This window comes from Vombatus ursinus, unplaced genomic scaffold (assembly GCF_900497805.2).
Source record: "Vombatus ursinus unplaced genomic scaffold, bare-nosed wombat genome assembly UNPS02014786.1, whole genome shotgun sequence".
Taxonomy (NCBI): Eukaryota; Metazoa; Chordata; class Mammalia; order Diprotodontia; family Vombatidae; genus Vombatus; species Vombatus ursinus.
The window spans coordinates 2,787,116-2,803,095 of record NW_020954564.1 but is presented as its reverse complement, the minus strand read 5'-3'; the positions used below and the strand labels follow the sequence as shown (position 1 = coordinate 2,803,095).

General features: G+C 39.4%; 1 protein-coding gene across 5 annotated transcripts in view; it reads left to right on the top strand.

Annotated features, from left to right (window-relative positions):
- Nucleotides 1–15,980, top strand: part of LOC114047324 (tenascin-like) — a 114,040-nt gene that overhangs the window by 53,422 nt on the left and 44,638 nt on the right. For 4 of the 5 annotated variants that reach the window (XM_027868107.1, XM_027868109.1, XM_027868110.1 and 1 more), the window contains exons 9-12: nt 922–1,011; nt 2,386–2,649; nt 14,643–14,915; nt 15,409–15,666. In XM_027868107.1, the coding sequence (XP_027723908.1) occupies nt 922–1,011; nt 2,386–2,649; nt 14,643–14,915; nt 15,409–15,666 (885 nt within the window). The remainder of the gene's footprint in view (nt 1–921; nt 1,012–2,385; nt 2,650–14,642; nt 14,916–15,408; nt 15,667–15,980) is intronic. The other variant, XM_027868108.1, reaches the window with a different exon arrangement.

The window sequence follows — 15,980 nt, the reverse complement described above, 5'->3', positions numbered from 1 at the left end:
AAAAGGGGGGGAAGCACAGTTAATCAAAAATCAAGGCAGTGTTCCATACCCATAGTCCCTCACCTTTGTATACAAAGGAGGGAGGCCCATTCTCATCTCTCTTCTTCAGAGCCCAGCATAGTCACAGCATTCAGTTTTGTTGTTTTTTCTCCATTTGCATTGTCATAGTCACTGGGTATATTGTTTTTGCTGGTTCTGCTAACTTCACTCTGTATTAGTTCATATAAGTTGTCTGATGTTTTTCTTTGTTCTCCACATTCATCATTTCTTACCACACAGTACCATCTCATTCTATTAATGTAGCACATTTTGCTTGGGAGATGGATATTTACTTTGTAAAACAGAATATAAGGTATTTCTTAATTATCATAGATATTGGGAAATGGCTAAATCCCCCAGGACAAACAACCTCCAGGATCTGTGATTAATCCAATGAAGGTGTCCTCTCTCCAGGTGCAGATCACATGCTCTCCATGCTTAGTGTATAATTTGTAGTCAGAAAAAGAAAAAAGAAATGTATCACCTGGTGGGCAAGCGTCTGTTGAGGACACCAGAGCAAGGATGGTCTTTCTAGAGTAGACTCACAACCTGTCACTGCACCCAGAAGCAAAGCATTTCCAGTTTAGTGTGGTCCTATTTAAAAAAACATTGTCTCTGAAGTAGAGAAAATGGAGTTCAAATCTCACCTGTCAAAGACTACCTCCACAATCTTGGGCAAGTCATATAATATAGGTCTCAATTTCCTCATCTACAAAGGTAAAGATTAGACTAGGAGGCATCTGAGGTCCCTTCCATCAACCATCAAATTCCTGTCTGTGCCACTGTGAGCCCTGCAAAGAATACTTCAGGTCTCCTTGAATTGCCTTCTGAATGCTTTCCCTCACCTCAGGCTGATTAGTGACTCTCTCCTTTCTCTCTCAGGTCTGAAGCCTGGAACTGAATATGGCATTGGAGTATCAGCAGTGAAGGATGATAAAGAAAGCAATCCCGCTACCATCAATGCTGCCACAGGTAAGGAGGGGTGGTGATGATAACCCGTACATATTTCTATAGCCCTTTAGGGTTTGGTAAGTACGCCCCTCCAAACTCTCTGTGATGCAGGTTATTGCAAATAGTTAATGCAGATATTATTATCCCTAATTTACTTGTGTGAGTAGATATCCCCAGGGAAGTGAAGAGTTTTTCCTAAGGCCTGGCATCTAGGATGTGTCAGGACTCAGACCCAAATCTTGTAACTGCAGGTCCAGCAATCCTCCCTCTGCAGATACACATTCCATCCCCTCCAAATCTTAGTAAGTATTTTTTAGTTTACTATTCATCCCCGCCCTCCACCAAAATAAATCATGTGGTAGCTAGCCCTGTGCTCCACGTTTAGCTAGGAAGGCCCCTGGACAGCAGAGAGAGCCTCTCCTGAGGCCCCCATTCTTAGAAACTGTCCAATTTGGGAGGATCGGCCCAAGCTTGTCTCCATTAGCAAAGCCTTTGAGTGCACAGAATCACCTTCACACCCCAAGGAGACATCAAAATAAAATTTCAGTGGAGGTCTATTTCCATTAAGATATGATGACATGATAGTTCACATTTATATTCAGTTTCCATTTTTTAAATGACGATCTTTCCCTAAGTAGATTATTGCCTGACTATTTAAGACAAGTAACTTTGTTTCCTTGTTTTGTTTTGTTTTTCCCTCTGTGAATCTTTAATCTGAATAAGACAATTCCTTCTCTATTAGAATGTAAGCTCATTGCAAGTAGGGATTGTTTTCATTTTTTGTGCTTGTATGCCCAGCACCTAACACAATGACTAGAGCAGAGCAGACATTTAAGAAATGTCAGCATGGTGCTTAGCACTTAGCAGGGACTTAAGAAACATCATCACAGTTCCTAGCATGTAGTAAGCACTTAACAAATGTCCACACAGTGCCTTGCACATAGTATGTACTAAATAAATGTTTTGGGCAAGCTAAGTTGCACAATGGGTAGAGTGCTAGGCCTGAAATGAGGAAGACTCATCTTGTTAAGCTTAAATCTGGCCTTAGACACTTAGTAACTCTGTGACCCTGGGCAAGTCACTTAACTCTGTTTGCCTCAGTTCCTTATTTGTAAAATGAACTGGAGAAGGAAATGGCAAGCCACTCCAGTATCTTTGCCAAGAAAACCCCAAATGGGGTCATGAAGAGTCAGACACGACTGAAAAACAAACAAATGTTTTGGGATTAATTTTTTGATTGATTGATTATCCTATTTCCCTACCTACCAGCTTAAGTACTTCTATCCAGAGAACATTGGGAGGAATAACCAATAGATGGTATGGCAAATAGATTCAACCCAAAGCAGCTTCTCAATAACAGAAGGTTTGATTAGTGCTCTTACATCTCTACTACAGATATGGATGCCCCAAAGGACCTCCAGATTTCAGAGCCTACAGGAACCACCTTGCCCCTGCTCTGGAAACGACCTCTGGCCAAGTTTGACCGCTACCGCCTGACCTACAGCTCTTCTACAGGACAGCAGAAGGAAGTCCAGTTACCAGCAGACACCACTTCTTATGTTCTCAGAGGTCTGGATCCTGGCACTGAGTATGCCATCCACCTTGTGGCTGAGAAAGGACGGCACAAGAGCAAACCAGCCCGTACGAAAGGTTCAACGGGTGAGTCATAGCAAGGTTCTGTGTAAGCCTCTCAATTCACACAAATTCTCTCCTATCTCCAAGAGCCTGAGGGTGTGCTATTTTATTAAGAGGATTTGAAAAGTTCTTTCTTCTCCATTATACAAACTCTACTGAGAGCAAACCAGTCATATTCTATACCCTTAACCTGATTTTTTTCTTTCCTTTGGTATCAATGGCTATTTAAATGAACCACTTTACATTAATTATTGCTTTCTTGTGAAATGTACTACCTCATGCTATATTTTTAATGTGTGATTTTCAAAAGTTTCTACTTAATTTTTCTTTCCTCTCCCTAGCAGCCACATATTAATTGCTCTTTAAAATTATCTTTCTCTTTTTTTAAGGAAGCCCAAGAGGTTGGTGGTAATCCTTTGGATATCTTTTTTCCTGCCTCTATTCTCATTGCAGGTTCCTTTCTTCTCTCCAAGATCATCATAACAGAGATGTATATGGTCCTAAGCCTTCTGTAACTGCCTTTTGCTTTTAATCACTCCCTCAATGGTTAAAAAGATGAGGCCAGTTTTTTTTTCTAGGCTAATCATTTCAGAACCACATTACTCCCTGCTACTGCTGACATATTTCACCAGTAATGACAAAAATATTGAAGCATATTAAATTACAAAAACCAGAGATTAGTGATTTTTATATGGAGAATGCATGTGTTCCTCCCAAGTTAGAATACACCACTAACTTCAGAGTTATAATGATAATAGGTTTTCATTTTTAATGTAATCCAGATTAGCCTTATTGAGGTCCTACTGTGCATTTAATGATGGACTAAGGGCTGTGGCAGAAGGGGTGTGTGATAGTGCCTGGTGCATAACAGGTGATCATTTAGTTATTTAGTCCCTGGACTTTCAACTTATAGCCCAATTGAGGCAGCAAGACAAACACACAACACTTATCAAGTCTTGAGTACAACATAAGACAGTACATTGTCAAAGGCAAAATATTTGGTATGAATAAGGCTAAGGAAAGTAAAAAAAAAAAAAAGCATGGTATTATAAAAGGGACATTGGATTTGACATTGGAAGACCTGGATTTAAAGTTAAGCTCTACTGTTTAGTACCTCTATGACTTTAAGCAAGTCCTTTCTGCCTATCTGTTCCACTTTCATCTCCAAAATGAGGGAGAGGGAGGACAGCTATACTAAGATAATCTCTGAGGTCCCTTCCTGCTCTGTGTTCTCTTATCCTATGATACAATAGAAGAAAATCAGTGTAGATGAATGAAATAAGAGAAGGCTCCTTGTAAGAGAAGCAACTTGAGTGTATTCTTAAAGGATGGAGAAGGTTTGAATTATCAGAAAACAGGGGATGGGCAGGTGGCTAGATCTGAAGGAGCCTACTGACAGATTTGTGTAAATTAGACTGAACATGTGTTGGCTTTTAGCATTCTTGGGCAGCATCCCACTTACTTATCTAGGGAATGATATCTGGAATTGCTTTCTAAGTATAGTTTGGCCTGTGGGAGTTTCAAGACCTTTTTCCAAGGTCATTTTTAAGTTAAAAAAGATAATAAAGGGGAGACAGTTTAGTGTAATGGAGTAAGCATAGGCTGTGGAGGCTGAGGACTTGAGTCCATATTGCAACCCTACCTTGGTGCTACCTTGCTGACCAGGGCTAGATTCCTTTACCTCCTCTGGTACTCGGTTTCCTCATTCTTATTGACTTTGGAATCAGAGGACTTGGGTTCAAAACTCACCTCTGAGGCTTACTACCCACATGATCTTGGATAAATCGCTCACCTTCCCTGGGCCTCAGTTTCCTCATCTATAAAGAATAATAATAATGATTGATGCTGATAAAGTGCCTAAGATCTGCACAATATTTTCCATATATAATTTCATTTGAACTAGATGGCCTCTGAGGTCGCTTCTAGCTGTAAATTTTTGATCCTATAAATCAATAGTCTTGAAAGTCCTTTCCAGACCAGGTAACTATCAAAATATAGTCGAGATTGAAAGACTTCAACTCAGAGACACTAAGCCTTATCTGAAGCAGGGAGAACCCCAAATTAGCCAAACACACACACATACAAACACACACACACACATACACACACACACACCCTCATATCTCCATTCTTATTTTCCTCTCTTATTTTGACACCTGCTGTGTGAGAGAGAAAGACAGTGAGAAAGAAACAGAAGTGGGAAGAGAAAGGAAGAAAGGTGCAGAGGGAGAGAGGGAGATAGAATGCATGTCTCTGTAGGCCCAGAATTAAACGTGACACAGCTTGTTGTTTTAACTGGTTCCTTCCTCCCTTTCCAGCCTTCCTAGTCCCCATACTTCTTCTTACTCCAGTCCACCTTAGTCTCCTCCACAGAGTCTGAGTCACCGACACTGACCTCCTTACTGTGCCTCTGACAAGACACTCTATCTTCCAGCTCTGAGCATCTTCCCTGGCTGTCCCCCACACCTGGAACTCTCTCCCTCCTCATTTCTATCTCCTAGCTTTCCTGGTTTCCTTCAAGTCTCAGCTGAAAATCCACCTTCTACAAGAACCCTTTCCCTGTTCTGGGTTTTTTTTTTGTTTGTTTGGTTGGTTGGTTGGTTTTTGTTTTTTTATTTGTCTATCCCCACTCCCCCAGTAGACATAAACTTCTTGAGAGCAGGGATTGTTTTATGCCTTTCTTTGTATCCTCAGTACTTAGCACAGTGCCTAGAACTTACCAGACATTTAATAAACGCTGACTGACTGTGCAAAAATACTAAGCCCCATCAGTTCTCCATCCTCACCAGAGAAGACCCTAGACCTCAGCAGAGCCAGGAGAAGAGGCTTGTTGAATAGGAACATATGATGGATGCCTGAAGTCACTCTCTATTCATTTCCTAGTGGCACTCTTACTTTTAGCCAGCTTTTTAAAATCCTGAAGGCACTATTTTAATATAGTACTTTCATTCACACAGTAATTCATCATTATTCGTTTAAAAGGAATCAAGATGTCTATTTTGATATATTAATTAATCATCCTTCAGGGCAGAAGGAAAGTTCAAGTCCCTTTCACATCTGGAATGCTCCTTCCCGACCATAATTTTTCAGCGACTTGACTCTTAAATTCAGGCTTGCTATAACAGATCGCTTTCCATTATTTAGAGTATGGTAGAAGTTTTGGCTAAGAGCCTTTTCTATTACCCTGTTTCCCCTTCCCTTTCAGAGCACACTGCTAATGATTTGGGCTGTGATTTTACTGATCAATGAACCTGACTAAAAAAGTGAGAAGAAAAAATAATAATCCACAGCATCCACTTTTTCCCTTTGGAAACCTATTAAAAAGCTGATTTATTTTTCTATTAAGTATGAATAAAGGAAACCTCAAGATAACTCCAAATTCCATTTTAATCAATAGTTCCAACCCCATTTCCTCCCAGACCTTTTGGCACACTTGCCAAAAAGGAGACAAGGTGTCTATACTTATCTGAGCCTCTCATCACCTTGCTGGTAGGCTTAAGGTGTTCAGAGGAGTGGGTATGAGATGGGCAGAAATCAATGAATATTTCTTGAACACAGGCAAGGTGCTTTAGTGAATACAAAAGTAGAAGATGATATGCTCCCTAACCTATAAAAGCATACAGGAGGATGAAGGTGAAAAAATGAGAAAAGTGGGGAGAAATAAAATGATAAGTCAAGAGAAGGAAAAAGAAAATGAAGAGAAAAAAGGAAAAGATGAGAAAAGATAAAGATAGTATACAATAGTCATAGAAAGAGTATGAGATTTTGCAGTCCAGAGAGACCTAAGTTCCCTTCTACACCTTCACTCCCTTCCACACCTGCATATGTGACCTTGGGCAAAATATGTTATCTTACTGAACCCAAGTTTCCTCAGCTGTAAAATGGGACAATAATAGCAGCATTATCTCCTTCATAGGATTATTGTGAGACTCAGATTCGGGGAGAAGGAATATGTGTAAAGTGTTTTGCAAGCCTTTAAGCTCCATATAAAGGTTTGTTATTATCATTATTATTATTATTATTATTATTATTAGGCAGGAAAAGATAAAATAGCAAAAGATTTGGATAGTTTACCCAAAAAAGTAAATAATCAGTAGTTGACTATAAATACCTTGACAGTAGAATTGTTTCTCCTGATTTCAGTGTTCTGGGGTAGCAAGTTTCTAAGCTGAGAAATAACACACCTGTCCATGTAACTGTGAATTGCTTTATTAATTTGATGAAATGATTACATCAAGACAATCTGGTCTGGGTGTGATCCATGAACTCTAAAACCAATAGTGAACTGACACTCTGACAAAGGAAGCATGAGTCAAAGGACCTCCTTTACCTAGGCATGCCTGATCAATTTCAATTTAGCAAGCATTCAATAAGAACCTACTATGTGCTAGGCACTATGGTAGGTTCCAGGAACGCAATGACAAAATGGTCCCTGTCCTCAAGGAAATAACATTGTCCTAGAGAAAAATAACCTATGCACTGAGAGTCAATAAAAGCAAACTCAAAGTAAATTAGGGAAATGGAGTTTGTTGCCATTGCTCAGTCATATCCGTTTCTCCATGACCCCATTTTGAGATTTTCTTGGCAAAGATACTGGAGTGGTTTGCCATTTCCTTCTCCAGCTCATTTTACAGATGAGGAACTGAGACAGACAGGGTTAATTGACTTGCCCAGTGTGACATAGCTAATAAGTGTCTGAGGCCAGATTTGAACTCAGAAAGAGGAGTCTTCATGATTCTAAGCCCAGCAATCTATCCACTACATCACCTAGGGAAATGGAGTGGGAAACACTGAAAACTACAGGACTCATGTTACTGATCTGAGCCTCATGTTAGAAAGAGCCTTGGAACTGGGCTTTGAAGCAATGTAGGAATTTCCATAGGCAGAGGCAAGGAGAGAGAGAGCATTCCAAGCAGGAAGGACAGCCTGTGCCCATACAGAACATGCCCTCTCAAGTTCAAGTTTTCCTGTCCCCCTACCATGTCTTTGTTGTCAAAATCACTCTCAGCTACTTGAAAAGATAGGGAAGGACAATATTTATTTCTGAATATGTCTGAAACAGCTTACAATAGAAACCAACACAACTAATCCGTCCACTAGCAATGGAGGAGTTCAAGGTGGCAGGTCATACCCAGAGCTCAGTTATGTTCCTTAGCCAGGAATTTTTCACACTCTGGAGTCTTCTCTGACAAGCATAACATCAACCTTGCTGGAGGAAGATGGTAGTAATGGATGATATCTACAAATAAAGCAGTAGACAGAGAAGAAACACTTTGTCAGCATCCACCCTTTGGATACATGGTTCTGCCATGACATCCCAGCAATTTTTATAGGCACTGCAATGGGTTGCCTCCATCACCAAAACAGAAAGTCAGTCAGTCAACAAATATTTATTAAGTGCCTACTATGTGCTAGCCACTGTGCTAAGCACACTAGAGATATAAAGAAAAGCTCTCATATTCTGGTGGGGGAGACAACATGCAAACAACTATGTACAAACAAGCTATAGATGGGACAAATTGGAAATGATCTCAGAGGAAAAGCATTAGAATTAAGAGGAATCAGGAAAGATTTCTTGTAGAAGGTAGAATTTTAGCTGAGATTTTGGAGGAAATCAAAGGAAGCCAAAAGGAATAGGTGAGGAGGGAGAGAATTCTGGATGTGGGGGTCTGTCCATTATGATAATGCCTAAAGGAGGGAGATGAATGTTTTGTTCTAAGAACAGCACAGAAGTCAGTATCATTGGGTTGCGGGGATATAAAACCTAAGATAACTAGAAAGGGAGAGGGGCCAGGGTTAGCTTATAAAACTTTGAATGCCAGAGGATTTTATATTTTATCCTACAGGTGAAAGGGAGCTACTAAAATTTATTAAGTGGGGGTGCTTTTTTTGCCCATACCAAGATTAAAGGATGCCCAACTAGTATAGACCACCGAAACTATTCTGCTCTATTACTCCTCTGACTCTTTTTGGGGCTGGGTAAAATAGTAGGGGAGGGCAACAGACTGAAGTCCTTCTTCCTCCCAGTTCATTTTCTCAGTGCTCCTTCTGCCCCCCAGAGTCTCATAAGAGAAAGAAGTCAAGGTGGTCTAATCTACCCTCTGAACTTTAGTAGGCCTTAGGAATTCTCAAGAGCTCTCCCTCTTGCTGAACACTATTATTGTCCACTGAAAGTGATCCTTTTATAAGATCATAATATGATAAGATCATAATATGATAAGATCATAGAGTTGAAGCTGTAAGGGACCTCAGAAGTTTTCTAGTCCAACCCCCTAATTTTATAGATGAGGAAACCGAGGTAACAGAGAGATTAAATGACTTACCAAGAATCAGACAGGCATGAAGTGTCTGAGGTAGATTATGAACTCAGATCTAAGTTTTCTTTCTCTCTATTTATTTTTGATTGACTTATTTATGATGGACTGTTAAGATTTTCTTTCTTTAAAAAAATTATTGATATCCTTTGTTTTTAACATCACTGTCATTCCTCCTATTTCTCTCCCCCTTTCCCATTCAGAGAACCATTCCTTATAATAAAAAATAAAAAAAGAAAGAGGAGGAGGAAACTAGTTCAGTAAAATTAGCCAACACATTAATCAAGGTGCATTGGTACATTCCCATATCTCTTCTTCAGAGGCAACTTTGGGAATTTCCACTCCCTAGCATCAGTCTTCCTTTTGTAGATGTTGATGTTGTTCTTTCCATTTACATTGTTGAAGTCATTGTGTATATTGTTTTCCTGGTCCTATTTCTTATACTTTGCCTCATTTCCTACAGGTGTTTCCATGTCCCCCTGTGTTTTTCAAATTCACTCCTCACAGTGCAGGGATACTATCCTTTCTTTCATTAGCTGAGAGAAAGTTGGTTCTTCTCAGCCAGCCAGCCATTGATGAGGGAAGAGAAGTTAAAGTCAGTTCTCACAATTAAGGGAGAGTTCTTAAGAATGGTTCTATTAAGACTATAGATTCCCTAAAGGGCAAATGTAGCATCATAGAACTTAGACCTCTCACCCCAACCCATATTGCCCATAGTATAAAGTAATACAAAACTATAGAAAAACCTTTCAGGAAAGTCCCCAAGAAAGGCCCTTTTCATTGAGAAATGCCTAACAGTCCATTGTCAAAGGACCATACAACACAATAGAAACATTTTGCCCAGAGGGTAGGAAGCACACAGATATGTGATTCATGATTGGAATGTTGATACCCTAGACATGTTTGTCTTTCCCCCATCCAGGGTATTATCTGTTGCTCATTATCATTGGGCTGGACATCACTCTGTTAGTTACCTCAATGTTATCTGCCGTTTTATTTAAATTACCCATCTTGCCATCTCTCCCTTTCTGTACTACTTCTTCTTAGTTCTTTTTTATTTATTCATCTCATTTTACTATGCTTTTATTTACTCTTCTATACATTTCACCCTTTCCTCTGCCATTTGATCCATTGGCCTTTCCAGCACCTCATCCTACTTGTTTGTACCTTCTCAACCATGACTGCTACATAATGGAGTTCTTCAGGCTGGTACGTGATGAGTTACCTAACCATTTTTATTGTTCTGAAAGGTCAATGATAGGGTGGCTTCCAAACCATTAAGTCATTGCCAAGCACAAATTACCTACTTCTGAGAAGGCCCAAAATAATAGACGGGCACAAGAAACAGATAAATTACAGTTCTCACTAACACTAAATGACTTTTCATAATATTTATACCAGTCTTTGTCTTGTTTTTTGTTTGTTTTGAAAATTGCAAGGATTCTGCTGTTATATAAAACCATAGGATTTAGAGTGGGAAAAAGGAACCTGGAAATCAAATAGTCTGATATCCTTATTTTAATAGTCAGGTTTATTTGGGGTTTCTATCTGGAGTTCCTTTTGAGATAATCTATGTGGCAAAAAACATAAGTCTCAGTTTTTTAGGGTTAGGGGAATAGAATTTAAACATAAACTTACACAGTGTTCTTAGGGCAGGTAATATAACTAATAGGTTGAATTCTTTCTGTGGTTTTGCCTCCATTTCTTCATCTTTCTGTCTTAGTTTCTTTGTCATTATGTACCTGTCTGTTGGTCTTTCTGTTTCTTTCTGTCTATTTTGCTCTCTCTCTATTCGCCTCTGTCTCTGTCTCTCTCCCTGTTTATGTTTCTATCTCTCCATCTATCTCTTGGTCTTTCTCAAGGTCTCTTTCTGCTCCCCATCGATTTATATATAAAAAAGAGAAGTTCACAAGTTTTAAGGAAATCATGTTACTATCATTAAGATTTACTGAATAGCAAACATTGATTGAGTCACAATGGCAAACCACACAGTTCCCTCAAAGCCCTTTCAACTTTGTCAGATCTGTTAGAGCTTGCACTTCACCAGAATAATCTTAGCAAAACTAGAGCTGCCTTTATACTAAAAGGAAGCTTTTATTATTTTGTAGATTCCACAAAATATCAAAACAGCCAAAGGAAAGTCTCTAGCACATTGAGTAAATCTGTTTTTTTGGCGGATTTACAGAAGGAAATGATCAAGCATTACACAGACTAAGAAGGAAGGGAAGAGGCATGCCTTGGTGGCAAGAGTGCCCATACCCATGAAATCCTGTAGTTACTGTAGAATGGTATGTCATGAGAAGTAAATCCTTATACTCTACTCATTCATATTAAGGGAGACTTGGGCATGACTACACAAGGCAATTTGGATATGGAAAAGTGACAGTAAGAAAGACATTGTCCACCAGGGATAGAAATGTCCAACTTCCCTAGCTTACTTTTCCACTAATCTCTTCAGGGACGGAGATGTTTACCTGCCTAGTACCAAAGAGATCTATTCAAATAAGTAAAATTCCTTTAGCAGGTACCAAATCCATTACTGAGAACTAAGTCTTAAAATGCAAATGCTGCCAGGAAGGAGACCACACTGACTTCAGTTATCTAACACTTATTAAGCTCCTAGTATGGTCAATATTTAATACTGGGATCTAGGGAAGATAAAAAAAAATAAATGACCTGGTCCTTGCCCCAGGAGACTTTACCCTAAATTCACACAAATTTATGGATGATTCATTGGCTTTAAGGGGTGGTAGGGACCTATGAGATCATCTACTCTAGCATCCTTATTTTCCAAATGAGTAAACTGAAGTCCAGGAAGTTTTGGGGGCTTGCCTAAAGTCAAAGAGCCAGCAACCAACAAAACCTAGTTTCAAACCCAGTTCTTCTGACTTCTAAATCCAGTGTTCTTCCCTCTAGTCCACACTGCTCTTGACTCACTCCTGAGATCAGGTTTAGTTAGGGGACAGATTGGAAGAGAGTATGGAAGAAACTAAAATTAGGAGTGGAACAGGAGGACTCATACTTAGCTAGTTCACAATTTCGCATGAAACCATCCCTACTCTGATTTTTATTTGACCCAGGGACTTTCTCACACTATTGAAAGCAGCATATAATCATAGAGAGACATGGAACCAAGAGTCAAAAGTATACATTTCACATTATAAATATTATAAAGTGAGCATTGCTGCCTGTGACAGCTACAGAGTCTGCCCATTCCAGTGGTCCCCAGGGAGGCTTAAGGACCACTATCTCTCCTCTTTTTCTTTTCTCCCTTTCAAACTAAATGGCATCATTCATACTGGGGATTTCATAATGATGTATTCAGTTGGTATAGTGGATAAAGTGTTGTCCATGGAGTCAAGAAAGTCTGAGATCAGAATCCTGCCTGATACTTGCTAGCTGTGTGATCTTAGGCAAGTCACATAATGTCTCATAGCCTCAGTTTTCCCACCTATAAAATGGGGATAATAATAGCATCTACCTCACATGGCTGTTATGAGGATCAAATGAGATAAGATATATAAAATGCAAACATTAAATTGCAATGTAAATGTTGTTATTATTATTATTATTAGTGTTCATTTCTGCACAGAGACTGGTGGAGGGCTAACTTTTAGCTGTATTGTGTACATTAGGGATAAGGAGGGAGAGTAAAGGTGAAAAAACTGGAAAGAGTAGAATTATGTTTCTATATTAAGCATGCATGTCCCTGCATAGAAAGAGGTAATGTAATGAAGAGCTGGTTAGTCTCATCTAACTGTAGCAAAGACCTCTGCCCAACCCATCCCCCAGTTAGGTCAAAATCAGAACTACAAAATACAGAAAGGTGGCTTTACTTCTTTCAAAGTAGGCACTTTAATTAAAATTGTTGTTTTTACTTGTTGAAGGCTCAGAGCCCTAATAAATGCTTATTGAATTGAATTAGATAAGACTCATTTGTAATTAGCAGAAAATTTGGGCCTGAAAAAAATATGTGGTAGTCTTCTTTTTAAAATATTCTCTTGGATGATTTAAAGGTGCCTCCTCCAATCTTGTTTACATTATAAATTTCCTTAGCAAGCCCTGTCTTCGTAGGTGGCACACTCTCTTGAGCTCTGTATGTGGAAAATGATCACTCCGTTAGTGGATTCTGAGTTAATGAGGTCTTAGAATGATACTTCCTGCCAGTGTGTTTCCCAGGTAAACAAAAATGGAACATTAAGGCTAAGACACACTAAACAGGCTGTTTTTCTGTGCCTAAGACCCCACTGTAAGCTAGTAGGAGACCTTACTGGTTGTTCTATGGCAAAAAGGTCCCCTTTCTTCCCTCAGTTTGCTTAATACTCAGCCCTCATCTCAACAGCAATGTGGAGCAAGTGGTCCAAGCTGGGCATAGTTCTTATTTGTCTGAAACTCAAATGCTCATAAAAATCCTCAGGAAAAGGGACAGCATGAGGTAGAGACATTGTGGACGATAGGAAAGGAAAGAAAGGGATTCAAAAACCTGATGGCTTCAAAATATAGAAGAAAATATAATAGAACAAATTCCTGGCAAAATAGGAAGGACCCCATGCTTGAGCTGAGAAAAAGACATTTGCCAAAACACGAAAAGTCCAGAGCTTTTGTTGTTTTAGATTAATAATGCTTTAACTTTTAAAGGATTTATTCATTTCTTGACGAAGCCACTAAGAGTCAAAATGGTTAGAAAGTTGGACTTGGAATTAGGAAGACCTGAGTTCAAATACACCCTCAGCCACTTACTAATTGTGTAACTATGTGTAAATCACTTAATCTCTTTCAGCTGGTTTCCTTGGCTCTAAAAAGTGATTAATAATAACACCTACCTTGAAGGAGTGTAAGGAGGTTCAAATGAGATAGCATATATAAGGCCATGCAAATTTTAAAGTGTTATAGAAATGCTAGCTATTAAATCCAACTTCAGACACCTACTCTAGCTGTGTGATCCTGGGCAAGTCACTTAACCTCTTCTTGCCTCAGTACAATAGTACCTCCTTGCCAGGGTTGTTGTGAGGATCAAATTAAACAATAATTGTAAAGCACTTAGCACAGTGCCTGGCATATACTAAGCACTATAGAAATGTTAGTTATTATTATTTTTATTATTATTATCATTATTATCCTCACAGTAATAGATTGCAACCCTCCTATGCCATATTAGAGATCTCTATAAATCACCATGCCCTAAAAAATATCCTTGATAAGTTAGTGGCTACGCTTCTGGGAATCAGCCTTTCTCAAGATTGGTTCTTGAAGAATAGATATGCCTCTGTGAGCCAGGAAGTTTAGGCCTTCTAGCTTGAGAGGATTTGGCCAAGCTTGTACTCCTTTGGCATTGGCTTTGAAAACCCAGAGTCACTTGCATACCAATGAGGCACTGTGTCTTTAGGGTAACTATGCCTAGAAAATATTCTAAATTTTCAATACTCATGGAAAGATATCATGGCCTACAAAATAAGCATTCAAATGTTCATGTTCCCAACCCAAAATCTGCAGTTTCACCTAAATATTTTTCCCCTTTCAAGGCATAGAGAAACAAAAATAACACACACATAGGCAGAAAAGTTAGGTTAGATTGATCAATTCACTCATACAGTTGAAATAGTTTCATATGGGAAAGTACCCACAGTATTCTGTTTTCTGATTTCTCTACTTCAAGATGCCTTTGTTAATTGTTTAACTGCCTGACTTTCTGTCCTTGTTCAGAGGAGGCACCAGAGTTCGGAAACCTTGCCGTGACAGATGTTAGCTGGGATACCTTCAAACTCAACTGGATGGCAGCAGATGGGGCTTATGACAACTTTGTCATTCAGGTGCAGGGGACTAACAAGTTGGAAGTGGTTCAGAATCTCACAGTGTCTGGCAGCCTGAGAGCTGTGAATATCACAGGCCTCCAAGCTGCCACCCCTTATAGAATCACCATCTATGGCGTGATTCAGGCCTACAGAACAAGTCCCCTTACTGCTGAAACCTCTACAGGTACTTTTTTATTTATCAACCCAACCTATTTAGTCCTTCTCTTTTTTGACAAGTGTATCTCTGGCAACTTCCATCTAAGAACTATCCAAAGTTCTATCTAAGAACTCAGATAGGTTAATCAGATGGGACCAATATTGAAATTGTGGCTTCTTCACCAATCCCCCAACCCTTAAGGATATAAAACACTCAGTAATTTACTGTCTTCTTTGTAGAGGGAGTTATGATATTAAATTTACACATGTCATTGCAATAAAGAGTAGTTCCCTCTAGCTAGGAAACCAATTGCTCATCTCAATCCTCACCCAACTTGTTACATTGCTAAACTCTTTTTAGGAAGCCATGACATGAAAGTTTATCACCAAAGGCAAACAAAATAATTGCAATGAATTGTGTTTCCCTGAATGTAATATTAAAGACCTCCTTGAATGGATCAGATCATGTTCACTTCTGGTTAGCAATTTGAGTACTAAGCTAACTATCTGTTTTTCTTCAGAAGAAACCCCCAAGCTGGCGGAGTTAACCATGACAGAGGTTAGCTGGGATTCTCTCAGACTCAACTGGACCACCACTGATGGAGACTATGAGAACTTTGTCATTCAGGTGCAAGAGGCTAACCAGAATCTTACCATCCCAGGAGGACTGAGATCTGTGCATGTGACTGGGCTCACACCTGCCACCCTTTATAGAATCACCATCCATGGGGTGATTCGGGGCTTTAGCACACACCCTCTTTCTATTCAAGCCACCACAGGTATCCAGGACTCACTCACTAATCCACTTAACATTCTTTGCTTTTATTTTTAAAGGACAACCCCTGACTTGGGATTATGTGGACCTGAAGGGCCTCTGAACTGTGCTCCACATCTTTGAGTTATGCCCAAAATTGAGTGACCTTCAGTGAATTATCTCTGCTTTCTCTCCCCTTTCTAATGTTACCTTATTTGGAGAATTTAGGATAGAGTCATAATTATCAGTAACTTACTATAAAATTACATATGTTCATCCTCCTCTTCAAAAATGGGGCGGCTTTCTCCTTCGAGGCATGACTCAAGATCAGTCTCAAAG